This window comes from Mandrillus leucophaeus, unplaced genomic scaffold, assembly GCF_000951045.1.
Source record: "Mandrillus leucophaeus isolate KB7577 unplaced genomic scaffold, Mleu.le_1.0 Scaffold1518, whole genome shotgun sequence".
NCBI classification, from domain to species: Eukaryota; Metazoa; Chordata; class Mammalia; order Primates; family Cercopithecidae; genus Mandrillus; species Mandrillus leucophaeus.
The window spans coordinates 137,677-164,166 of record NW_012101497.1 but is presented as its reverse complement, the minus strand read 5'-3'; the positions used below and the strand labels follow the sequence as shown (position 1 = coordinate 164,166).

Sequence of the window (26,490 nt, the reverse complement as noted above, 5' to 3'; positions counted from 1 at the left end):
TATCATAGACATATTTAGGATATTGAATGGAAAATTTAAAAAACTCAACTACTTACTAGTTGTGTGATTTTGAAAAATGTCTCAAATTATCAGATTTTTTTTTTCCTAAAAATATGTAAAAAGTCTGTTTCATAGAGTTTTACCAAGGCATAATAGATGTAATTCTCCTAAAAGTGCTGTATTTTACAAATAGTGGCTGCTAAAATATTGCTGTTAATAGTATTCCACTAACTAGTAATAATAACTTTAATTAATATTTGTTAAGTTTTGACTTTGTTTCTACTACCCCACACACATGGACATACATATCTTCTTCTATCATGTTGGCCTAATTCAGTACTAGAAAATCAGTAGGGACTCAGGTTATATGTGTGAATGGATGAATAAATGAATGAATGAATGCCTATTTTTAAAGACTTCCTCTTTTCTGTATGTCTAACCTTAGATCCTAGTCATATGATCATACGTCTCTAGGTGGCCCAACAGCCCTATCACAGATTCTGCTTCAAAGGCACTCATCTTGATGAATGCATATCTAATCTCAGAAGGAGTCTGAAAACTATCTTGTCCACATCCAGTTGGTTGACACACAATTTAGGCTTCTTGGGTGTCATCAGATCTGTAAGCATGATGAGGAAGGAAAAAGTTTCTGAGCAGAGGCTTCCAACATCCTCAGAAGGAAACCTCTCTTAATCCCCATGAAAATGGCGTAAATTCCAACATCTTGCTCCTAAGAACACTTTGCCCTGAAAAATAAATAAATAAATAAATAAATAAATAAATAAATAAAATAAAAAAGCCATCATAAGCTTTCAGAAGTCCTGTGCTGAGGTTTTGCTTACATCAGTTTTAAAGCATAATATTTTGAGTAACTCAATGTTTGGAAACCTCAAATTTTTCTCTTGACAGATAAAACTGAAACCTCTACTATATTCTGCTTTCTCACAGGATGCACATGAGAATAAAACACAAGACTTTATGTTAGAATACCTTGTGTAACCTCAAGTATTATGATTGTTAGAGAGCTTTTTAGAGGTTTTTACTTTCTTTGTCAGAGCCAGACAGGGTATATTCTCAACCCAAAGGTCAAATTGTCTCATTTTCACAAAATTTTCAATGATGATGATAATAATAATAATAATAATATTAATAATAATAATAGCAGCAATGATTTCTATCATACAATGGACCAGGCACTATTGAACACATTAGACATATTAATGTATTGAATCGTTAAAATAATTCAACCATGTGGGTACTATTGGTATCCTCACTTAAAGATGAGTGGACCAAAACACAGAAAGATAAAGTGCTTTGCTAAAGGATATGCAGCCGATAAGTGGAAGGTGGGATTCTAAACCAAACTGTTTAATTCCCAAAACTACTGCATAAGACCGTATAAAGAAGCATGAAACAACGGGTTTCAAGAAGCCTACAGAAGACATAACTGGATTTTTCATGCTGGTTCACAGTTAAATTATTGGATGCAACAAATCTGAATGGCAGAGGAAAAAATAAAGAGAGTTCTGAGTGAGCCAGGGTCTCTATAGGAGCAAGGAACCAAGTGAAGCTTGGGTTAGTTGTGAGGTGTAAGATATAATTAGAAGAGAAGTAGCTCTACCCTGGTGGAAGTGAAACTTTGAAGAATGATTCCTCACAAACTGCTGAGTAAGGATAGGAAAATGCATAGCCTTGGTCAAGATTTAAATATGAGGATATAAAAATAGGCACAAACAGAATGCACAAGTGAAAAAAAACACATTTTGGAATGCATATATTGTGCAAGTGTCTCTATTCTGAGTGCTAGTATATCAGAAACTACATTTTTGTTCCTTTTGTCAGAGGTGTTTGAACCAGAGCAACTCCATCTTAAATAGGAGCTGGGTAAAATAAGGCTGAGACCTACTGGGCTACATTCCCAGAGAGTTAGGCATTCTAAGTCACAGGATGAGATAGGAGGTTGGCACAAGACACAGGTCATATCAGACCTTGCTGATAAGACAGTAGTAGTAGTCTTCTATTCTGTAATTTTTTTCCCTCTCTCTCTGCTTCTCCTTGTGTATCCACCATACAAGCTGCAATGACTAAAAATTATTTACCAAAATCATTTCATAAAACTGTATTAAATGAAAATTCACCAATAGAAACTTAGGAAACATAACACAGTCCTGTAAGGTTGGCTTCAGCATATCCAGAACACATGCTCAGGAAGGAAGAAGGTGGGGGGACCCTATAAACAAGGGACTTTGATCATTCACTTTGACGAGTCTCCTGTCATATGCTGGATGGGCAAACAGTTTAGATGGATGCCTTAGAGTGCACAAAATCAGAGATATCCAGAGATGCACATGAAGATGGAGTGAGAAGAGGAATAGAGAGACACAGAAATACCACTCACCCTTAGTATATTTTTTCATTTAATACAGAATATTTTTTAAAGTCCTACTGTCTTTAAAGCACTGTACTTAAAGCTGGCGTGTCATTGGTTTTATAGTCCAGCAGGGAGACTGACCATTGAGAATTATAAGTATGGCAGGAATTTCTAAACAGAAAGATGTGCAGATCTCATAGCCTGTCACACAAATGACCTATCACATAGCTCCTAAACTGCATCACAACATTACCATGTCCTCCTGTTTCTACATTTGGTTTGCCTCCATATGCCCCCAAATTCCAATGTTTTTGTGAAGTCATGTTTGGTGGTCAAGGTTGAGGGAAAGTACACAGATCAAAAGCTCATCTAGTTGTGTCAAACTTTGTCATAGTTAGATAAGCTTTTTGAATGTAAAGTTTGTCAAAATTTAGGGAAGTATTTTGCCCTTAGGTGGTCACTTATTGAGCCCTGGAAATTTTACTCTTTCTTTATCCTTGAGATACCTCTTGCTTTATTGAATCTATAATCAACCTTATTGCAACCATGGAGAATGAGATATTACCTAGCTCAGAGGTCCACATCACAGAATATGTGGGTGAATCTATCACTACCCTGTTGTGAAGCCCTGTTCTCTAGCCCAGGCATTCTTCCATTCCTAACACAAGCTTCTCCTTTACAGAGATGGGTCTGAGTTGCCTATTTTTATACCTCCCATGTCATGCTGAGTGGGGGCTGGGGTTTGCAGAGAGAAGACAGCTAGGGAACATAATTGCTATGGTAATTGCTTTCTATTGTACAATAAATATAGTCTGGATGTATTGCATATGGTCCCTAATTTTTAATAGAATCCTCACAAAAATGCTACTTTCCCACTTTCCAATAACAGACTTAGAATGATGGAAAGACCTTCACAAGTCCAAACACAAGCAAATGGCCATATGGCAGAGTTGTTCTTTTTCTGTGTCTCATAAGATTCCAGACAGTATAATCTTAGCAGTATCTATGAGAAAAATCTACCTCAATATATCTTCTTTCTGCATTCACACTCAAAAACTTGATATCTGTGCTTGGTTTAATAAAAATAGTGAGAGTAACTCATGGAGCTGGGTGGTGGTGATGTGTGTTTATGATTGTGTGTGTGTGAGAGACAGAGTATATGTGTGTGTGTGTGTGTGTGTGTGTCAAGAGGTTAAGGGCTTAAAGCAACAATTAATTGGTGATTAGGATCATGTACTCAATACCATAGCTTGAAGAAAAAAAAAATTCCATAATTCCGAGACTGCTGCTTCATGACTTGAAAAACGATATCTGTCCACTTACCAGTGTGTGTGTGTGTGTGTTGGGGGGGGGGGGGGGGTTGGCTTCATTGCTGGGAAACACTTGAGATCCTGTGTTGATGAAAAATGATTTCTCCAAACTAATCATTCTGTTCATAAAACTTTGAGTTTTCAAGACACTCAGGGTCTCTTTCATCCCTGAAGCTTTTTCTCATGAAGGAATGCCACTCAGACATGTGCTAATGCCACTTAGCACATTTTACAACATTTACATTTCCTTGGGCTCCTTTTCCTTCTTGTTTTCAACCTTCATGCCCCAATCCCTGCCTAACTTCTATTATTTATTTATTTATTTTATGCCATACATCTGCCTTTATTATGAGCAACAGGCGGGACACTTCCAGCAATAGAAAAAAGAGTAATTTACAAAAGCAGGGATTCAATGAAGCTGCTGGTTGTTACTCTTGGGCACTCACATGTAGACGCTGACCCAGAGCAGCAGAAAGAGGACTCCAAAGCCCATGAAGAATGAGGCCATCAAGGAGATGAGGAACTCTTCATAGATATCACAAGTGTAGAGGTGACCTCGTAAACAAAGAACCAGGTGGTGAAGAGCATGCCGATGGTCAAAAGCACTAGAATCAGATGGGGGAAGACAGCCAGGTTCACTGGGCTGTCGTATCTGCTCATGGCCTTGAGCTCCATTTTGCTCCAGTAGGCTAAGCCGCCACTCTGCCACTGGAAGACTTCTGTTATTTCTTAACTTTTGCTTTCCTGATTTCATCTGTGCTCTCTGACTAGGTAATTATATCTAGCGATGATTCACAATATCCAGCAGACCTGATTTAATCATCACATTCTCATTATAAGGCTCAACAAGTAATGTTCACAATTTTCCAAAGCCATAGACTGATCATCTGACCTACAAATACTCTAAATTCCTGATCATCTTCCCATCGTTTATGGCTCTGAATGGCTTTTTGTCCAAAGCATCCAGCACCATTTTCATGTGGGTAGTTTCCCCTGCTGGTAAAAATAGTGAACACTTTTCCTTATCCAGCCCATACCCCAACAGAGACACGAGATCCACTATCACTGTCTATCTGAGTGTGTTTGAGATCTTCAAAATCTGCAGTGCTGATACCTCAATATGGAATGAAGTGAACCAACAAGCTCTCTCTGACTTTTGTTTACAAGGATTTGCATACATTTTCTGGTGGATACTAGGCTTATTTCTGGGAATATGCAGCAATTTAAAGCATTGTGTCTCATGTCAAAGTTTGCTTTACACAGTCTGAGACTAATCTATTTGGTAAGTTTTCCTTTCTGTTAGTCTGTACCCTTGTCATTACAGTGACTCCCATCCTCACTCTAATTTCATCTTTTCTGGGAGTAAGTACTTGGTGGAACATATAGAGGCAAAGAGGAAGCTGGTTTATGCAGCTGAAGAGAGCAACAAAGGAAACAGACAATGCAAACCAGAGTCCGGAACTATACCAGAGATATCTTTCTCTATTCCCATGGATTTTCAGCTTGATTTTTTCCTAACTAGATCTCTCTGCTAGGGAATGAAAAAGAAGATCTAAGATTTTCCCTCTTCTAGGAATTTGCAAAAGAGATTATTCAGAAGCCAAGTTCTAAAGATTTTAGAGAGTCTTTGGGATGATACAGTCTTATACCCCATCACATCTTGACTGATATATTATTGCATTTCCCTCTGAAATCTCCAATAAACCAACTGTCTACTGCCCATTCTGCACCGCCATGCCCCCTATTGCCTATGCTGAGCCTCCAGGCCAAGACACACTGTAGTCCTTTACTGACCTTTAATGTTCATAAGTCTGTTCATTGTTGCCATGGACGTGACTATGAATCCCTAAGCCTGGTCAAGATACTGGATCCAACACCACCTTTTTAGATTATACCCAGAAGCCAAGCTGCAAAGAACATTAGTTTCATAAACTCCTCCATAAGGCCCACTTCTCTCTCCTCTCTCCTTCTTTATTCTCCCAGCCTGAGGGATTTGGAACTTTGGAACAGGAGTCCCTAAGGTTTCTTCCTGAATCTAGGTTTGGGAATTAGCCTCATCTCCAGAAATAAGATTTATTTTAAGCATCACATAGGGGTAGAAAAGAAAATGTAGGGAGGATGGCCTTTTTGCAGCAGATTTTTAAAAGAACTTCCAGGACCTTGTCTTTATATTGAAGCATATGTCACTATAGGATCAGAGCAAGGCATTACATTGATCCTTTAAGAAAGTTTTGCTACCTACAGCCCTTGACCCTACTCTTTTTTCAAAAAAAAAATTTTTAAGGTAATTGTTAGAGATTTCCCAAGGTTTATTTGAAATGACACACCACTGAAAACATAACTGTTACAGATGATTTGTGGATACAGTACATATCACCTATCTTACTTTAGGACAGTCTGTGAAGATGATATTTTCCTGCTGCAGTTCCTTTATCAAGTGACTTTAGACAGAGATGAGACTGCAAGGGTGACTCAGGTCATGCTAGCACAGGAGAAGCAGGTGCTAGTGTTTCATTTGAACTAGTCGTTGGGCTGGGGTGGAGTGAAAGCTCCCTAGGCCAAGGACATCTTTGCAATGTGGAGAGGACCCAAATTACTGGGTGTGGCTTTTTGAATGTTGAAGACCTTGTCAGCATACTGGTCACCCAGTTTCATCATCACTTCATACTGTTTGTACCAAAGCACCACAGTTTCCTTATGAAACTTGGCTTCAAAGCTGGAGACATTTTTGAAAGTATTAACATAAAATCCAATTTGTCTTGACCATAATAATGGTAACTCTTCTTGTAAGTCAACATTAACCTTCAAACTTTCTCTATGCTTTTTGAAATTCTACTTCTGCCTTAGACAGAGGCTCTCATCCTTCCTCCTGAAGCTCTGTTGAGCCTGATGGGGGTGAGCAGGCACTGTCATAGTCCACCAGCTTCCTGCTGCACTTGGTGATGCGATTCTTCAAGTCAGGAAATTGGTCCAGGTAGTTTTCCAGTGTTAGCAAGGATGCATCACGAGTTTTTCATGGATATCTTTCCAGAGCACATCACCTTTCTCATCAACCATTTTCACACCTTCCTGCCCAGACCAATCCAGCGCACAGACTTCACGCAGTGACTCAGCTTCGTCAAGGTCTCTTGAATGCCTTTGATTGCTTCTAAACATCCTCAGAGTTCTCTCAGTTCTGGTACCCTCTGCTTCTTGCGGCTTGAAGTTCTGGACATACTCTTCAAACTGTTTGTCTTTTATCTCACCAGTTTTCCCTGGCTTCTGGAGGACCTTTTCTTCTGAGTGGCTGAGTCTCTTCATTCTTGGTGAAGATGCCCTTTTGATGATGGCCAGGGCTGTGGATCTGGGAGCTGGGAGGAGCTGAGTGCTCAGTGTGGCTGGTGGCACAGAGGGGCGGGAGGTAGAGGGGAGGATCACGAGGAGGGGTGAGGTCTTTGACCTTACTGTTGATATATTCTTCTGGGACCATCGGGAGCCCAGAGCTCCGCTCTGTTTCATAAGACTCCACAAAGAGAAACTGCAAGTCCCAGTCTTTCACCTCTCTTGGACTTTTTATCTGGTCTCTTCATCACATCTCTTCAGTATAAGGAAGAACAGAAAGGGAGGAGAGAAACTCAGGGTTGTCAGTCAAATATGTCCATTTACAGAATTTATAAAATATATTGTTGTCTTAATTATCTTTATACTAGCCTGCTATGGCAGGTTTCAGGATCACTGGACCTAGAGGGTGAATCAAGGAAGATTTTCTTTGATATGGCTTAAATCCTCCTGAATTCATTCCCAAAAGTGCAAGGAAAGAAAGAACAGAATTAAGTAAACATTGCCCATATCGTGGAAGACAATACAGAGAACAATGACAAACAGACAGAAGAACTAACAGACACATACAAAGACATGGATCACTTTACATTTTATTTATTCATTTTAATGAAAAATTATATTTTGTTAAAAATGATCTATGTGAGAGGTTCTATAATACAGTAGGGAATAAGAATTATGTTATGTTTACCATCCTGGAGCACACAGTCAAGAAGTTACAAAAGAGAAAGGCAAATTTCACACATGCTACAGACAGACACACAGCCAAGTTCAGTAAAACAAACAAAATCTTTTGGTCTAATTAGATAAAGATCATTTACTAGCCTGGAAACTATTGTAAAGATATTATTTTATTTTTGTTTTCTCCATGTTATTTATACATCCCAAGAATTCTAAAAAATCCCCACCTTTCTGTGATGAAGAGTAGGTGGGCAGCCATAGATCACTCAGAGTGTCAGTATGACAGAGGCCAGAGATGAGGGACATCCAGCTGGCTGGTCACTGGGTGGCCCCTTGTGTAGTCCAAGCATTTCATACCCTGTATTTTGATCAAAAGAATATCTTTTAAAATTAATTTAAAACTTGTCATTTGAGTCATGGATACTGGCTCTTCACCTGGCCATAGGACCACAAACCCCCTCTCCTCATGCCTAGACTCTGAACAGGATTAACTTTGAAAGGTATTTGGAGCCAAAAAAGGCCTTTTTACCCTCTAGTTATGAGCATTGCCTCCATCCTCTCACTTCCTTCCCACCCTCCACATATGACCAAAACCGGTTTTCACCTCTGCTATTTTGCACATGCCAGACACTGCCATCTAGTCTTATCTAGGATGTACCTTTAAACCAGACCTCTCATGCCACTTTACTTTATGAAAATGCATCTCTCTGTTCAGTAGTAACTGGAATTAACTATCAAGACAATAGTCATCTGAATTAGAAATTATATCTCTGTTTTTAAATTATTATCAGTATTATTTGATAACTGTTATTCAAAGTTTTAACTGAAGACACTTCTCATAGAGATACTTTCCCCAGACTCATCATTTTGAATTGAGGGAAATGATTTACTCTCATTGAAGAAATGAGAGTAAAGCTCATTTCTTCACAATGTGCAGTTTTCTAGAAACAGCAGCCAGCTCCATATGAGCAAGAAAACTGGATCTATGTCTGAGGTCAAGAATGCTTTATTCCTATGTATAACAAGACCAACACATGCGGACCATATGGACGGCAATGAGCATTGACTGAAATATGGGTGACCCAAATCATAGACCCAAGATTTATATATATATAATTTGGTCCACATATATATATTGTTTCTTGTAATATATTATTTCTATAATATTTATACATACACATATATATACATGCACTATTATATATATTAAGTATATATAATTAAGTATATTAAATAAATATTAAGTATATATATAACTGTGTGTGTGTATGTATCTGTGTGTGTATATATATATGTGTATGTGTGTAAGTATGTATGTATGTACATGGTGCCAGCCATAGGCTAATCAATGTGAGTTAATTTACCTGGGAAAACAGTATCAGTTGAGCACTGAGATATGTGCTTAGTGTTGTACATATATTACATCATATACAAATCAGCAATAGACAGGCAGGGTAAAATAATGTTCTAAGTAGCAGAGGGATTGGTTGATTTCCACTGAAACGCTGAGGGATTGGTTAGTTCTCATTGAAATTACTTTCCCTAGTTACTTATGCCAGCAACATTGTCACCCTGTCCAGTTTCCCTGAATTATTCCTCAGAGACCAGTAGAACAATGTCACGCTCTAGAGCGAGGCAGAGAGAATAAGCAAAGTATACCATTCTGAATCTGCTTAGTTTTAATGCTATAGATAACCAGGTTCATAAAAGGTGGGAAAAGGAAGTAGATGTAGCTCATTGTGATGTGAATCACATGAGGAACATGCTTTCCAAATCTATGAATAAATGTCAGACAAACTACAGTGACGTAGAAGACCAGGATGCAGCAGATATGAGAGACACATGTGTTGAGGGCCTTGGCCCTTTCTTCTCCAGAACCAATGACCATGACAGTCTTGAGAATCAAAATGTAGGAGAAAAAGATGGCGAGAAAGTCCAACAAGACCATTGCAAATAAAACTACAACTGGATAGAGATGATTAAAGGTGATGTCAGCGCAGGCTAGCTTGATGATATCTTGGTGTAGACAGAAAGCATGGGAGAGTACATGGAATTGACAATAGGGAAACCAGTGTAGGTAAACAACTATTGGAATAATGGACAGACCAGCCCTTGTCAATACCCCTACACCAATCTTCATTACCTGGGTGTTGGTCAGGATAGAGGTATATCTTAAGGTGTTGCGGATAGCAATGAAACGGTCATAAGCCATGGAAAGCAAGATACCTGACTCCACGACAGAAAGAGTATGGATAAAATAGGTCTGAGAGAAGCAGGTCACATGGCCAATCTCCCTGTGATTTAACCATAGAACACCTAGCACTGTGGGCATTGTGGTCAATGTCACTCCGAGGTCTGTAGCTGCCAACATAGCTAAGAAATAGTACATGGGCTCATGGAGGTTATGATCATTCCTGATGAGAAAGAGAAGAGTTCAATTGCCAAGAAGTATGGAGATGTAGTCTACCAATAATGGGATGAATATCCAGTGGTGTGCTTTCTCCATGCCTTGGAAGCCAGTAAGCTGGAAGGTGGAAGCAGAGTTATTGAGCGTCATTGCCCGCTTTGCATTTACTCCAGGTAATGCAATAGTAATCAGTTGTATAAAAGTTGCTTCTTGAGAATTCTACCTGTTCATAAGATGTTCACCAGTCCTGACTTTCAGTGACAGCAAGGATAATAATTTAGTCATTCCTGGGAGATTCCTAGGTAGGGGAAGATAGAATGTATAAAGAATATATTATTTAGGGTTTACTATATGTAAGATTATTGGATAATACATTGGAGATACAGCTATTCTTGCAGAATAAATGTTGTTGAATTCATTGTAAATCATATAACCCAGAAAATAAAAACAAAATGAAAGAAGAAATCACTATGTTTGAATAGTGCTGTAATGGCCTGAAACTTACAGGTCATTTATCATGGTGCTCTTCATCTTGACTGGTGGTATTTGAGGGTGGTTGTAAAGGTTTCCCAGACTATGTGAGACCTAAAAGATCAGTAGAAAAATGGTTCTAAATGCTCTTGGAAGAGCAGATATAAACATTCTATGGAAAAACAAATACACAAGAAATATATGAACAAATACAATAAAATAGTAAATTTCAGAGATGACTTTTCTTCCATATGTCTGGAGGGAAAAAATCAATTGATGAAGCTCCAGAGACTTTAGGGTAGCTAGAAAATAACATAAGAGTGACTTATTTGTGTGTGGTTCCAAAGCACATAGAACTCTATGTTGCCCAGCTTTGTAACCCTAGTTATTGATATGCTGCTTCAAAAAATTCAAATTTTCATAACATGAATTAAAGCATAAGCAGTGAAATGCAGATTTGATGATAAGCATTTGAAGGCACTAATTGATAATAGCACCAGACTACTGTTTTATATTACCTACTTGGCGATGCAAAAATAAAAATGGGTAATTCAGGCAAGATCAAGGAGAATTTTTTTTAAAACTATGGCATCTGATGGGATTTGACAAAAGTGAGAAGGCTCTGTGACTTGTTAGAATTCTAAGATTTCAGCTGGTACAGGCAGCCAACCTCTGAGAATACATAAATTGTGTGTTGGTGGCATGAGCCAGAGAAAATAGGCCCACCTTCTCTTATGGTTGGTTTAGACTATACATCTCACATCCTATAGAAAGAGCATATTGATGTAAATTTATGTATGACTTACAAGACCTCTTTCTGTTCATGAAAAAAAAAATGAGTCCAAGATTACTGGACTTTCATCTTCAGAAGAATTTGTTGAAGTTTCAGCTCTGCTCTTTCTAACAATAATGATCTTGGGGAAGTCATTTAATCTTGAGATTTGGTTACATAACCAGTAAACGCTACTAGTGATTTCTGTCTTCTTAGGCATTCTCTTGACATAAAGTACGGGGGCATGTTTTGTAAAGAGTAGATAATATTTGTGTTTTTGTTATTGTTTCAGAGAAGCACCTCCTTTCTCTTTCTCTGGTAAGTACATGTCAGGATCATTCACCCAGAGGTGTGTCAAATGATTTCATTTTTTTTGTGGAGGCCTTGGGAACAGATATAAAATGATGATGGGGTTTTTAGGAGCCTGTGTTTGACTTTAAATGAAAATATTAAACGACAGTTTCTCTAATCAGCAGATAAAAGGTGATATGTCTGGGTGGGAAAGGGGAAGGAGAAAAGATGGATGAGCCAGTGTGGGAACTTCTGACATAGCTAAAAGTAATATTGAGCCTGGGGCATTGGGACTGAGGGAAGCAAAGGGGAAAGCAACTCTGTCCTCAAAAAGTGAGGAAAGGAGGTATTATTGCTCAATCTGCCTGTCAGTGAAAGGGTCAGAAAATACTCAGTTTATGCAGGATTAAAGAAGCAGGTATGGCAAATAAAGATTGTAAATAAGGTATAGAACTCATTGTTTTATTATAGGTATTCATTGTGAAATGATTACCATAATCAAACTAATTAATGTATCTATCACCTCACATAATAACTTTAATTTTTTTGGTAGTGAAAATATGTGAGATCTGCTTTCTTAGCAAATTTTAAATATACCTAAATAAAGCTGGAAGGGAAAAGATAATACAGAACATTAATCTAGTTAATTGTGTTATAGTGCTACTAAATAAACATATAATGGATAAATAAATTTTAAAAAAAACAGGAGTAGGAAGACTAGATAGGGAAAACAAAGCTGAGAAACAAATGTATGGAACAAATAATTGTTGAATTTCTACGGTGTGTCAAGTATTGGACTGGGGCATTATATACACTTCGGTTTTTGGGTGGAATCCTTACAATAGCTGTTTGTCTTTTCTGTTTTCACATTGAAAAATTGAGTGCTTTTACTTGACTCAGTCAGTTGCTTTTGTGGTACATGAGATGACCTGTGAGTTTCAGAGGGGATAAAAATCTAAAACTTTTACCTCATCCCTGCAGCCATTCACCCTCTTCCAGGATCTCTGTCATAGAATAGACTTGAGTTTTTGTTAATGAAAAACTAATTCTCAGAGTCTCAAACTCTGCCACATAAACTGATGGCTCTACGCAGACACATCAGAGGGAGCCCATTGAGATGTTAACTTTCATATATTCTCTCACCTTCCCTTTGGCTTTTTTCCTTCAATTTTCCTGACACTCTTTTCTTTCTCAAGCAGTTAATCTCTCCATTATTTTTTATCCCCTTACTTTTGTCTATTATCCTTCCTGTGATGGTTAATATTGAGTGCAAACTTGTTTGGATTGAAGGACGCAAAGTATTGTTCCTAGGTGTGCTGTAAGGGTGTTGCCAAAGGAGATTAACATTTGAGTCAGTAGACTGGGAGAGGCAGATCTACCTTCAATCTGGGTGGGTACTATCTAATCAGCTGCCAGTGCGGCTAGAAGAAAGCAGGTAAAAGAAGATGGAAGAGTAGTGGATGTCTATTACACAATATAAACTTTTCCAGGTGCTAAAGTCACACAGCTATGTGAATCTCTATCCCTGATCCAGAGGCATACATAACCCAAGCTCCATCCAAGCTTAATTTTGAATTCGTTTATTAGTCACATGGCCAGATAGTGACTTTTTTTTCTAGAAAGTATTTGAACCTCTGACGATTACAGAGGTATACCTCCTCAAGAATTTGGAAGAGTTGGTTCTATATTTGGCACTTATCTGAACTTCTAGGGTAAAAGACATGGGGTTGAGGGCAGGGGGACTGTCAGGGTTAGAATGGAAGCCAGAGAGATTAAAAAATCAGTCAGCAGGAGAGAAATTACTACAACCTCATAATTCATGCCTGAGTCAACACCCATGCTCTGGTTTGTTTCTAGAATTCTTTGCGTTATGTGTTCCAGAATCTATCCTTTACCTTTTTTATATTTGAAGAGGTAGCTCTCAAAGAAACCAAGTTTTAGAGATGTCAGGAAGTCTTTAGGACCCATGCCTACTATATACATCTACTCTTAGCAGACAACACTGCTACTTTTCTCTTGCTGAGAAGTCGGCTTCGATTTCCCTGTCTTTCTCTGCCTTGGTTCCTGCAATGAGATCTTACAGAGAAGATTCATTAAATACCCTCACTGACCTGAAACTTTGTTCCCTTCGATTCTTCAGTTCTATAGTCATGTATCTCACATCTTTAGCTGTATGAAAGATTTGGGCATCATCTTTTCAGAATCTGCACATGAGCCTGGCTGGGAGGAACATTTATTTTAGAAGCTCCTCCCCAGAGACCATACCTGATTTAGATAATTATTGTTCTTCCCTCCCTCCCTACCTCCCACCCTCCTCTGCTCCCTCCTCTCTTCCCTCCCTCCCTACCTCCTTCCTTTTGTCTTTTTCTCTATTATTTGTGCCCTCAGCCTTGTGGGTATTCGGTTTAAACAGCACAACCCAAGATCTCTGACGGTATCCTGGCTTTTACTGGAAGTTTTCCTCTGTTGGAAGTTGAATATTTTGTCTACATTGTGGCTCTGGCTCTTGCTGTACTACTTTGGAATTATTTTATCTCGTTGTATTTCATAGTCCTTACCTGTAAAACGCATGTAATAATTGCCACCACATAAATTTATTGTGTGGTATGGTTTAAAGAGAAAGCACTTGAAATGGTACTCAACATTTAATAAACAATTCATGTCAAATATTGTCATGTCTGTCATAACCAATTAAACTTATTTTAATTATTTGCATTTTGGATTATCTTCCCTTATTGCACAGTGAACTGTGTGAGAAACAGACTCTATCTTTCATAATTGTATGGCATTTCATAATTTAGATGTTCAAGTGTTTAAACCGTGGAATCAATGTTATATTCCCCAGTTTCTACCATTGGAGATAGATGATCTTACAGACAATTTAATATTTCTCTGATTGATAGACAGCAATTTTCACTTCCAGATTAAACCACTGTCTCATGAACACTATTTTCCCTACCAACCAGATTTTTTAAACATGTGTAGTAGTACAGATGTATGTATAAAGGATATATAATGAACATACAAATATATTTTTTTTCTCATTCAGCAAATGGTGAGATTCAATTTATTTTAATGGTTAATAAATTAAATTAAATATTTGATTACTGATACAATGATGATGAAAAGAGTATTGAGAAAATACATGATAGAGAGCAGAAAGGGCTTCAATGAACCTATTGTTGTTTAGTAAAAAAAAATTATTAAGGTTAATTTACATAAAGAAGTGTGAACACATCATAAAGGTCTAGCTCAATGAATTTGTTGCAGAATAAGTTCACTCACATAGTTGCCACCCAGAACAAGAGCTAGAACTTACCTCAAAAATTCCTTTGCACTCTTTTCAAGTTCACCTTCCAAATTAGTTTTATTAAGTTGTCACCTTTATGTAAATGGAATTATAGTCTATGTTTTCTTTCACGTCTTGATTCTGTACTCATCATTATGTTTTTGAGAAATATCTGTGTGCTTTTATGTAATAATAGTTTGTTCATTTTCATTCCTATGCAATATTCCCATGGTATGAATATACCCCATATTTACTCTGGTGCTCTTGATAGTTAACAGTAATAGTTGGGGCTGTCACACAATGCTACTTAGATAATTCTGCTACATGTTTATTTGACTGCTTGTTTTTGTGCATATACATATGAATTTCTATTAGGCCTCATCATAGGAATACAATTCTTTGGATAAACATATACTTATCTACAGTAGATACTATCAAATAATTTCTAAAGTGATAATTTGTTAAAAATATATTCCACTAACAGTTCATCAGAGTTTCAGTTGGTTTACATCTTTAATAACACTAGGTGTTTTGGGGTTTTCTAAGAAGCGATTCTACTGCGTGTGTACTTGTATCTCATTGAAATTTTGATTTACATTTCCTTGATAATGAATAACATTGCACACATTTTCATATATTTATTGATCACTTGCTTCCTTTGTAAAGTACCTTTTTCAGCCTTTTACCCATTTCAAAAACAAGTAGGTTGTCTATTATTCTCTTATTGATTTTGGGGTTTTATTTATAAATTATTTATATAACTCTTGTGCCAGATATAAGTATAGAAAATTTACAACTTATACCTGACATTTGTATCCTCTTAATAATTTTCACAAAAATAAGTTTTTAATTTCAATTCAGATTTATTTATGGTTTTATTTGTGTGTAATAGTTAAGGCATCTTAAATCTAAAATCAATGAATAAAAATCACTCTGTTACCTTATAATATCTTTATTTAATTATTCACCATAAATTGAATTTTGCCTATGGTTTGAGGTGGGGATCAAAAATTTTCATGCCCAGATTAGTTTTGTGCCTTTGATTAGCCTGCATTGTTTTTGCTCCCAGAATGACCCTGGAAATCACAACCATAGCTGGATCCACCCTCTTGCAGCATTTCACATAGTTACAACATTATCTTGTTAGCATTATCATTATCAACATTATCATTATCTTGGAATCAACCCAGATACTGACACTTTTTAAAGTAAAATGTATTTACTAGAAAGCAATACCTTTGAAAGAAAGAAGGAGGAGGTAGAATTGGTCAGAGAAAGAAATCAGACTGAGATACAGGCTGGCAAAGGCTTGACCAATCTAGGAGAAAGCTCTGAAGCAAATATTACCCAACGATATTACCCCACATTGGGGGAAATGGCCAGGTTTTCAAAACCCTGCCTCACTTAGTCATCAGATGTGAGTTGCCCCAGGGAAGTCTTGGCTTCGGGCAAAGTGGTTCTGTGCAGCTGAGGGTCCTGTATGAGCTGAGAGTGGAAGACTGTCTGCTGACACATTCCCAGAGCAAGGCAGGAAATCTCTCTCTCTCTCTCTCCCTTTTTTCGTTTCTTTTTTTTTTTTTTTTTAAGAGTCTTGCTTTGTCGCCCAGGCTGGAACGCAGTGATGTAATCTTGGCTCACTGGAAACTCTGCCTCCCGGGTTCAAGCGATTCTCCTGCCTCAGCCTCCTGAGTAGCTGGGATTACAGGAGCCCACCACCATGCCTGGCTAATTTTTGTATTTTTAGTAGAGATGGGGTTTTACCATGTTGGCCAGGCTGGTCTCAAACTCCTGACCTCAGGTGATCCACCTGCCTCGGCCTCCCAAAGTCTGGGATTACAGGCTTGAGCCACTGTGCCTGACCAGGAAGTCTTTCTCTAAAGGGGATTCTGGACTACAACATGTCTACAACATGTCTACATGTATCTCATGTCTACAGCAATTTCTTTGTTAATATGTTATATTTGGAGGCCATTTTCCAAGAACTTGCAGAGTTGTATGTCCAATCTAATTTCAGTTCTCATCACTTACAGACCAATGAACATATTATCCAGATATTCCAAAAATATCTGCAGGGTTTTACTGGTTTTCAACTGCACCTGTGGTCACCAAAGTTTCACAGAGACTGATGCTTATCTGGAGTTTCAGTAAATTTTCCACATAAAAAAGCAAAAAAAAAAAAAAAAAAAGGCAAAAAAAAAAAAAACAACAAAAAACAAAAGCAAAATACATAAATAAGTCCTTCACTTTAAGGGCATTTGTTTTCTTAACCTTTTATTTTGAAATAATTATAGATTCATAAGAAGTTGCAAAAAATATAAAGGGAGATCCTGTGGACATCTCAATCCATTTTTACCTAGTGGTTACATCTTGAATAACTATCGGAACCAGCAAATTGATATTGATATGATCCACACAGATTATTTAAATTCCATTAGTTTTACATGCACTGATATATTTGTGTATACGTATATAGTTCTATGCAATTTTATTACCTGTTTAGATTAATGTGCATACTACCACTGTCAAAATACAGAATAAACCTATCTCCACAAGGCTCCCTCACACTACTTCTTTTTAGAAACATTTACTCTTCTTCTTTATCTCTAAACCATAGCAACTGCTGATTTCCATATCGATAACTTTACCATTTCAATAAAACTATGTAGATGAAATCATTGGCTTTTTTTTCACTAAGCAGAATTTTTCCAAGATATATCCACTAGTTCCATGTGTTAATAGTTTGTTATTTTTTTATTGCTAAGCAGCAATCTCTTGCAAGTGGTACCACAGTGTATCTATTCACCTATTGAAGAACATTTGGGTTGTTCCCAGTTTTTAGCAATGATAAAAATAAAGCTTTTATGAACACTCATGTGCAAGTCTTTGTATAAACGTAAGTATTCATTTCTTTGATAAAATGTCCAAGAACGTTTTATCAGCCTGTCTAGGTCTATCATCAGCATTTTGTAATAGGCAGCATTAATTTCTATACATATTTATTAAGTTTATACCTAAATATACATTCAGTATTGAAAAGGTTAAGTAGCTTGCCCATGTTTACATTGCTAGAGAATTTTCTAGCACTTCCATAAGGAAGTACCATAGACTGCATGGCTTAAACCACGGAAACTAATTTTCTCATAAGTTCTGAAGGCTAGAAGTCCAGAATCAAGGTGTTGGCAGCGTTGGTTTCTTCTGAACCCTCTCTCCTTGGCTTATAGATGGCCATCTTCTCCTTGTGTGTTCACATAGTTTTCCCTTTGTATCTGTCCATATTCAAATTTCCTCTTCCTATAAGGACACAAGTCATATTCAATTAGGATACACCCTAATGACCTCATTTTAACTTAATCACTTCTTTCAAGACCTATCTCTAAATACAGCCACATTCTCAGTTACTAGGGGTTAGTACTTTAATATATAAATTTTGGGTTGGGACATGATTCAATTCATAACAGTTAGTGATAGTCTTTGATTTGCATTGATCATTACATTAATTATAACAAAGCATAGTAACAGCTGAATAATTTATTCAGTGAAAGGAAATTTGTTCTTCTGGTAATATAAGTATATTTCCCCTTAAAACCAATAATAGGCAGTGTAGTTCCTATCAGGATTGGAGGGGAAACCAAAAATATTACAGTCCCTGGGACTAAAGTGATGTGGTGTGCTTGGCTGAAGCACCGTAGTGATGAGCATGCCTGCTGCATCCCCCGGGAAAGAGAAAACTTCTGGTGGATTAAACTCAACAAGGGAATAGTTAGTGATAACTGCAGATTGTGGGTTCACATTGGGTACTAGAGAAGGCTGCCTGAATTTTATTTTATTGACTCTCGTCTATTAGCTCTCTACTTTCAAGGTTTCTCTGATCTAAACCAAGCAGGAAATATAATTGAAATTCAGATTACATAGGCCAAGAAGATATACAGCTTTCTCTTGAGATAAACTGGGAAAGATTTGACCTTTGAAGTAAGTATAGGGAATAAATTACCTCCCAAAGATGATACCAGAGTCTGCTGGGGCTATGAAGACAGGCTGTCTGATTCCCCACACATAAAGTTCCTACCAGTGGCTTGATTATCTCAGTAACTTTGTTTGGAAAAAGATTATTTAAGAGCTTTGGAGGACTAATTAAGTATTCCACCTCCCTCAAAGGAGGAGTTAATACAGAGTAAATATTCCTTAAGGTCCAAGTTGGCTATAAAAGGGAGACATCTGGGAAGGTGCTGTCTTTATAATAACCTCAGTGACTGCTTCTCTTAACAGATGTTGAGAAGGAACAACATGATCTGAGTCTCTAGGCAAGACACAATAATCCTGCTCCTCCTCACCATCAATCAAGTTATGGTACATGGGAGTATGGTGAAATACTCCTAGATATGTAAGGAGTGTACTAGGAGACTCTTCTATAAGCTCTCCAGAGAAAGATAAGGAGAAGGATTTCCTATTGAAGGATCTCAATAGTCCACAGCTTTGGATATGTGTACAGAATTCAGCCAGAAGTTGACAGCATTTCAAAAACAATTCCAAGTGCTACCAACCACTACCTAACACCTTCAGTACTCAGTGATGTGAATATGACCCTCTCATATGTCTCCTTTCCTTTCTAAGAGATGAACAGGAAGGCACTCTTATTCTACTAGATTTTGCTTTTTAAACAAAGCAGAGAAAAATTATGGCTGTAAATGGCAGAACTTTATCTGATTTTCTAGGTGTTCAATTATAGAATCTTCTTCTTGGTTCTATCCTCAGTCTTTGTGATCTTTTTCCTTCCTTATATTTTTTTTCCTCAGCTTTTATCTCTTCTCTTACTGTCTTTCTTCTTAGAAACCTACAGCTGCAACTAGCTGAGGACACGGGAATTTTCCACAAAACAAAGTAGAGTGAGTCCATAGATCACTATTATAGCTGCATTACAAGGTATGTCTGCATGGAATTCTTGGGAATGGAGAAGGGGAAACTTTAAGTTGCAGGTTATTGGCAAAATACAATCATTGCCTTATACTTTGGTTAGTTTCCCTGTAGCGATTCATCACTTGTGCTGCATATTCTTTTATAAGAAGAAATTTTTCACAAAGCTGAGATACAGTGAAAGATTGGGTTAAAGGAGATTATTGCTGAAATGTCAGAGAAGTAAGAGTGTTGACAGAGAAATGAAGTTGTACATAGAACACAGAAGGGGAGGAACTAAGCTGGATCATCTTCGCGTCTAGTAACTGAAAAATATACATCACTCATTGTATGTTCAATAGGCACTGAATTCTGGTTTATGTCTCTCGGTCCTAGGACAGAATATGGATGCTGAAAAATGATTCTTTCAATTTTTTATTCCTTATAATCAAGCCAAAAGTGCTGAGTTGTTGCCTCATGCCCAGTTGTCTGGCACCTCTTCACTGAAACTGTTACAGTTAGATCTCATCTATACGGGTGGAAGGTAAGAGGATCATTTTCTTTGGTGGCATCTTTAGGGTAGTGCCTTACACTGACAAAGTAACTCTGAAGGGGTATATTTGGATAAGAACATGTTTTTAATTGTGGATAAAAACAACGTCAAGAAGTTGTTCTGGTATGGGACAACAACAACAAAAAGCAAGGAATGAATTTGCTCTAACTCAGCTATATTTACTAATGACTCTCGATTTCCTCACAAGTAAATGTGTATCCCCCTCAGAATTCCATTTTGAGTAAATGGCTTCAGCATTCTTTCATTTGTTCAAACAGAAATGTAGGGGAAGCCTCATTTCACTTTTCCCCAACTCTCATTTTTAATATATCAGCAAATCTTCGCACTACCTCAAAAATGCATCTGTATCTGTTTAAGTTTTTGTATTTTTCTCTTTTTTTCATTTCCCCTGCTTCTCTCCTAGTCAAGGTCGCCATCACTCTTCATATGGATTTTTAAAATAGCTTTCTAACTCATCTCTTCTCTTGTCTCTTGCTTAGTATTCTTCACATAGCAGTCTAAGTGAGTAATTTAAAAATACAATTCAGAATATGTCACCACACTATTTTCTATTGTGATTTTCAAAATGTTCTGATATCTTCACTACATTTATAGTAAAAACAAAACAAAAATCCCATTGTGGTCTATAAGGCCCTATGACACCTGATTACTACCTGCTTCCTTGACATTTTCTATTGTCCCTCTCCTGTTTTCTTATCAAACGCCAGTTATGCTGATTTTCCCTCTGGAATAGTCTTCCTCTAGGTCTGTATATGGTCAGGTTTCATTTTTTATTGAAGTCGCAGCTCAAATGGGACCTCCTCACAGGTGCAGTTCTAGGTCCCTCAAACGGCTATACTAACTTGTATACAATACCATCCAATTAATCTACATCGAACAGTACTGTTTTATGTTAAACTTGCACTTATATTTATTTAAAATTGTCTTACTTATTTTTCAACTTAATTTATGGTTTATAAGATTAGGGACTTTGTCTTATTACCATTTAATTCCAGAGAGCTTTAAACGCCATTCATGATGGGCGTTCAAAAATATTAGGTGAACTGAAGAATGTATATCGGCCACATGTTAGATACTTTGCAAGGGATTGAGCAAAGCAAATAAACACATTTCTATATGCAAGAAGTCCCTAGTCTCGTGGCAGAAGGAATATTAAAACCTTATCAAAGGACTGATCTCTTCTCTTCAGTAAAAGACAGCACCCTGTTTAAGCAGTGAAATAGCTCTCACTCAGCATTGGGGAGAACAGATTCAGAAGCCTATGGCTGGGGATAAAGGGAAGGAAACCAGGAAGATGGTTGTTTAAATACAAATGGAGAACTTGAAATGAGAGAGGTCAGATTCTAGGGAATTACTTGAGGGGGCCTATGGAAAAATAATTTAAAAAGAAAAAGACACTACTTGTAAATAAGAAACAGTAAGATGTTTAAACTGAAGGAGATACACTATTATAAGTGATGTCTTTGGCTGGCCTAATCATTTATTCCAGCCCCAAAGTCTATGATTATCTAACTTACAATTAGACTGAGCCATTGTCACAAGTAGTGAGTAGTACTGAAGGATCCAACAAGAGGGTAATTCACACCAATCGTGAATGTCTGTTCCCCATCACTAGTCCATGAAATCGGGAAGCCAAGTGTTTCTTTCTCTGTCTGCTCCTTAGCTACAGTGGTAGTGGCAGAGTTTCTCTTCCCATACTTTTCTTTCTTAGGCTGTTGCGACTTTAGCTGATAATTCAGGTAAGTCTTTATATGCAGGAAAATGTGGATTAGGGATCAGTATTGTGAAGGCAATTACAGGTTTAAGTAGTAGACTAGAAAAAAATTAGTGTTAGGATCCTTGAAATCCCCTTGAATGCCCCATAGAATATGGATTCTTTAAAATCTGCATAGTTAAGGGAAACAGTTTAGAGTTGAAGTTTACATAAAAATTTTTCTGAAGAGAATGCTTAAATGCATATAAACACTTGAAACTCCAAGAATTTGATTAAGTAGGTAGGAGATAGATCCTGGAATGTGCAGTTAAGAATACAAATAGTATAGGTAATCCTAAGAATGCATTTTGAGAAACAATCACTTATATTGATGTCACTGTTGTCTTTAGGGAACAATTCTGAGAATCATATGGTCGAAGTGATACCCTGAAGGTAAAACTGCGCGTTGTGGTAATAACAGAAACAGAAAGACATTTCTTCTATATAAACTCAATAAACCCAGGATGTGGTCCAATGGCAGCTCGCATCCCTTCCTGTTGACTGGTTTTCCAGGCTTGGAGGCAGCTCATCACTGGATTTCCTTATTTTTCTTGTTCATCTATATGTCTGTCCTTTTTGGCAATGGCACCCTCCTTCTTCTCATTAAGGAAGATCACAATCTTCATGAGCCCATGTACTTCTTTCTGTCCATGCTGGCTGCCACAGACCTGGGGCTGACCCTGACCACAATGCCCACGGTGCTGGGAGTCCTCTGGCTGGATTACAGGGAGATTGGAAGCGCAGCCTGCTTTTCCCAGGCCTACTTTATACACTCACTTTCCTTTGTCGAGTCTGGCATTCTGCTTGCCATGGCCTATGACCGTTTTATTGCCATCTGCAACCCTCTTAGATATACCTCCATACTTACTACTACTCGAATAGTGAAGATTGGGCTGGGAGTTCTGATTAGGGGATTTGTATCTGTTGTTCCCCCAATCATGCCCCTCTATTTTTTTCTCTATTGTCACTCCCATGTTCTTTCACATGCATTCTGCCTTCACCAGGATGTCATTAAACTGGCCTGTGCTGATACCACCTTCAACCAACTGTACCCAGTTGTGCTTGTGGTCTTTATATTTGTGCTAGATTCTCTGATTATCTTCATCTCCTATGTGTTGATACTCAAGACTGTCCTGAGCATTGCCTCCAGAGAGGAGAAGGCTAAGGCTCTCAATACCTGTGTCTCCCATATCTGCTGTGTCCTGGTTTTCTATGTTGCAGTGATTGGATTATCTCTGATTCATCGTTTTGGAAAGCAGGTTTCACATATTGTTCACCTCATTATGAGCTATGTCTATTTTCTGTTCCCTCCACTAATGAATCCTGTAATATATAGTGTCAAGACCAAGCAGATTAAGAATGGCATTCTTCACCTTTTTACTACCCATAGAATTGGAACCTGATCTCCAACCATCACAGTCACTCTCACAAAATGTAAACACTCTAATATTTAGCAGGAGAACAAAGAAGTCTCATATCTAGCATACATGCTCATATGACTTGGTAAAATAGGTGTTAAAATAGAGCTTTAAGTTTCCCTAAGGTATCTCTTTAAGCCCAACTCTCTAGCTAAATGTAGTTTGTACAAATTTTTGTTGCATTCCTGTATACAGAATATTTCTCTAAGCTTTCCACTAAATTATTGTGATAACAATACCTTAGGCATCTATGGGTATGTCTATAATGTAACTAACATGTTTATTTCATGGTATAAAGTTAGCAGATAGTAACAGAGTCATAAAAATATAAAATTATTAGTTGGTTTGAAATGAATAGAGTTTCGTTTACTATATCAAATCCAATTTCCAACTCCTATGAATTCCTCTGCAGATGTCCATACAAACAATGGGAACCTATAAATTTGGTCACTGAAGTTCAGGAATTTTCCTGCAAAAAAGAATAAAATCTTCTTTGATCAGTGAACTAATCACTCATCATCCCAACAGTCTAGTTGGTTCCTTCTCCCTCAATCAAATGATCATGAATTTGCCTCAAAAACAATAAACTCATATTTATTCCTCAAGACAGTACCTTCTGACAAACTTGTAACAAAAAAAAAAAAATGTGAGAAGAGGAATCATGGATAAATGAGAGGATGTAGACACAGTCAGTACCTCCTTCTATCTTGCTCTCATTCTTATCCCACTACCCTAATTGCTAGCTCTGATGTTGAGGCCATCCCCAGATATCTACCTGTGGCTAACTAGTTTGAATTAGCAGAAGGGACAGTTTCTTCACCTCCTTTTGCTATGAACAAGATCTGAAGACACAAAAAATAGGCTTTTGCATTTTTTTGAAGAATGATTGCTTTCTATACATACATCCTGATTCCATTTAAGAAGTATAAATTTCCCGAAGAATAAAATAATGTCATTCTCACTTGATTAAAATTGTCTAATGAGTTAGGAAGCGATCCATAACTCAATTTAAAATATCCTAAAAAGAGGGAGGTTACGCCTTAATTACACTTTAATCACAGCAAAAATAATACTTCAGTGAGACAGGAGAGGGGACTATATAGAAGATACTGTTTATGTCTTTGGTATTTTGCCCAGATCATTTTACAGAACTGTGCATCTGTGAATGTTGGCTGCTCATTGTTCATGGTTTCTGCTTTCTGCAAGTTGTTGTTCTCAACTTAGTAGGAAATGTCTCATGAAGAAAATGGCCCCTGCTCCCCAGGAAGCAGGCCATAGGCAAATACTGACCCTCTTGCCTTCTGAAACTAAGCTCCAGCGGTGACTATACACTTGCTTACCTCCTTTCTCGGTCTACACTGTTTTTCCTTGCTCCCTGTCTCCTGAGAGCATTCATTAATAAATTGCACACATCTGAATCCCTATCTCAGGCTTTGCTCATAGAGAGTCCAACTTAAGAAAAACTGCAATCCTCATTTATATTCTGTTTCATTAAGAGATGTAATTGTGATGTAATCCCAGCACTTTGGGAGGCCGAGGTGGGCGGATCACAAGATCAGGAGATCGAGACCATCCTAGTGAACACGGTGAAACCCTGTCTCTACTAAAAATATTAAAAAAAAAATTAGCCGGGCGTGATGGTGGGCGCCTGTAGTCCCAGCTACTCCAGAGGCTGAGGCAGGAGGATGGCGTGAACCCAGGAGGTGGAGCTTGCAGTGAGCCGAGATCGCGCCACTGCACTCCAGCCTGGGCGAGAGAGCAAGACTCTTATATTTATTATTTATTATTCAATAAATAAATAAATAAATAAGAGACATAATTGTGAAAAAACTGAGTACATAAAAAATTAGGCTTTATCATTTTTTAATCCTTGTCACTCCATGTCATCTAAGCAACACAGTCTGAATACTAAATTGTGAGTGTGAGTGCATGTATGTGATGGTAGGTTTTTGTCCTACTTTCATTCATAAAACCAAACATATGTTCCTTAATTGTGCTCTACCACATCCACAACTTATTTTATTCATAAAAATATTGTGAGGTAGATATTATCACTGTTTTCTTGATGGGGAAATTTAATATAAAAAGTTAAATATTCCCTCCAAGGGCATAAAATTTATAAGTGGTATAGTCGTGATTCAAATTTATATCTTCTAATTATAAGGCCCGTGTGAATGGTACGCCACTAAAATAGTCTATCCTTAGTGGCTTCTACTTTTTGCCTTATATTCCATCATGCTTATAGAAGTAGTACCTACTTCCTTTTTCTGAAAATTTCTCCTCTTTCTACTTCAAAAATATTGTTCCCTATGAAAACTGGTATTTTGCATTGTATCTCCAAACTCTTAACTGCAGTAGAACTTTTTTAAAAATAATTTTTCAATATGACATTGCGAAAAAAAACAGTAATGCTTTTATTGTGGTAGAAGTACTAAAATGCAATACTTAAAATCGTTAATGACAATGTTTTTCATCAGGCAAGTGACTTCAAACTGTAATAAGTATTTAAAGTAAATTGTAGATAAAGAACTGATAATAAATACAAAGAATCTTCAAATCCCTGATTCCATGTTTTCCTTAGACTCAGTGACAAGGAGGACAGTTTGAATCTTTTTTTGATTCCACAGCCTAATAAACTCCTCTTCTTGTAATTTATTTTGTTCAGCCTAGTTTCAGTTGAGTTTCAGTCACTTATAACCAAAGACTATTAAAAATTATATCATCTCAGTTACAGATATGTGAATCTTCTCTAACTATTATTTAAAACTGGAAAATACTGTTAGGTAGAAGAGCTGCCTCTTTTTCTAAAATACAGGAAATGGAAACTAAAAATGGCAGGAAAGTTGACCATTGATGAATGATTTATGAAGTTATTTTCCCTGTCTAAGAAGTTCATTTCTGACTGAAAGAAAGTGAAAAACTAAATTTATTGAGAAGATGCTGTA

At 37.3% G+C, this 26,490-nt stretch overlaps 2 protein-coding genes and 1 pseudogene across 2 annotated transcripts; 1 reads left to right on the top strand and 2 right to left on the bottom strand.

Annotated features, from left to right (window-relative positions):
• Window positions 1-4,123: 4,123 nt before the first annotated feature.
• On the bottom strand, window positions 4,124-4,356 carry LOC105535921 (annotated as a pseudogene).
• Window positions 4,357-9,298: 4,942 nt separating this feature from the next.
• On the bottom strand, window positions 9,299-10,237 carry LOC105535920 (olfactory receptor 51B6). Its single transcript, XM_011975172.1, is given in 1 exon segment — window positions 9,299-10,237. A coding segment is annotated over 1 exon segment (939 nt).
• Window positions 10,238-22,533: 12,296 nt separating this feature from the next.
• LOC105535919 (olfactory receptor 51B5) lies at window positions 22,534-23,596 on the top strand. Its single transcript, XM_011975171.1, has one exon. The coding sequence runs from the start codon at window positions 22,592-22,594 to the stop codon at window positions 23,528-23,530; it is 939 nt and encodes a 312-aa protein (XP_011830561.1). The 5' UTR covers window positions 22,534-22,591; the 3' UTR covers window positions 23,531-23,596.
• Window positions 23,597-26,490: the final 2,894 nt, after the last annotated feature.

Coding starts and splice junctions, on each gene's coding strand:
- LOC105535919 (XM_011975171.1), top strand. CDS start 22,592: ATGTGGTCCAATGGCAGCTCGCATCCCTTCCTGTTGACTGGTTTTCCA.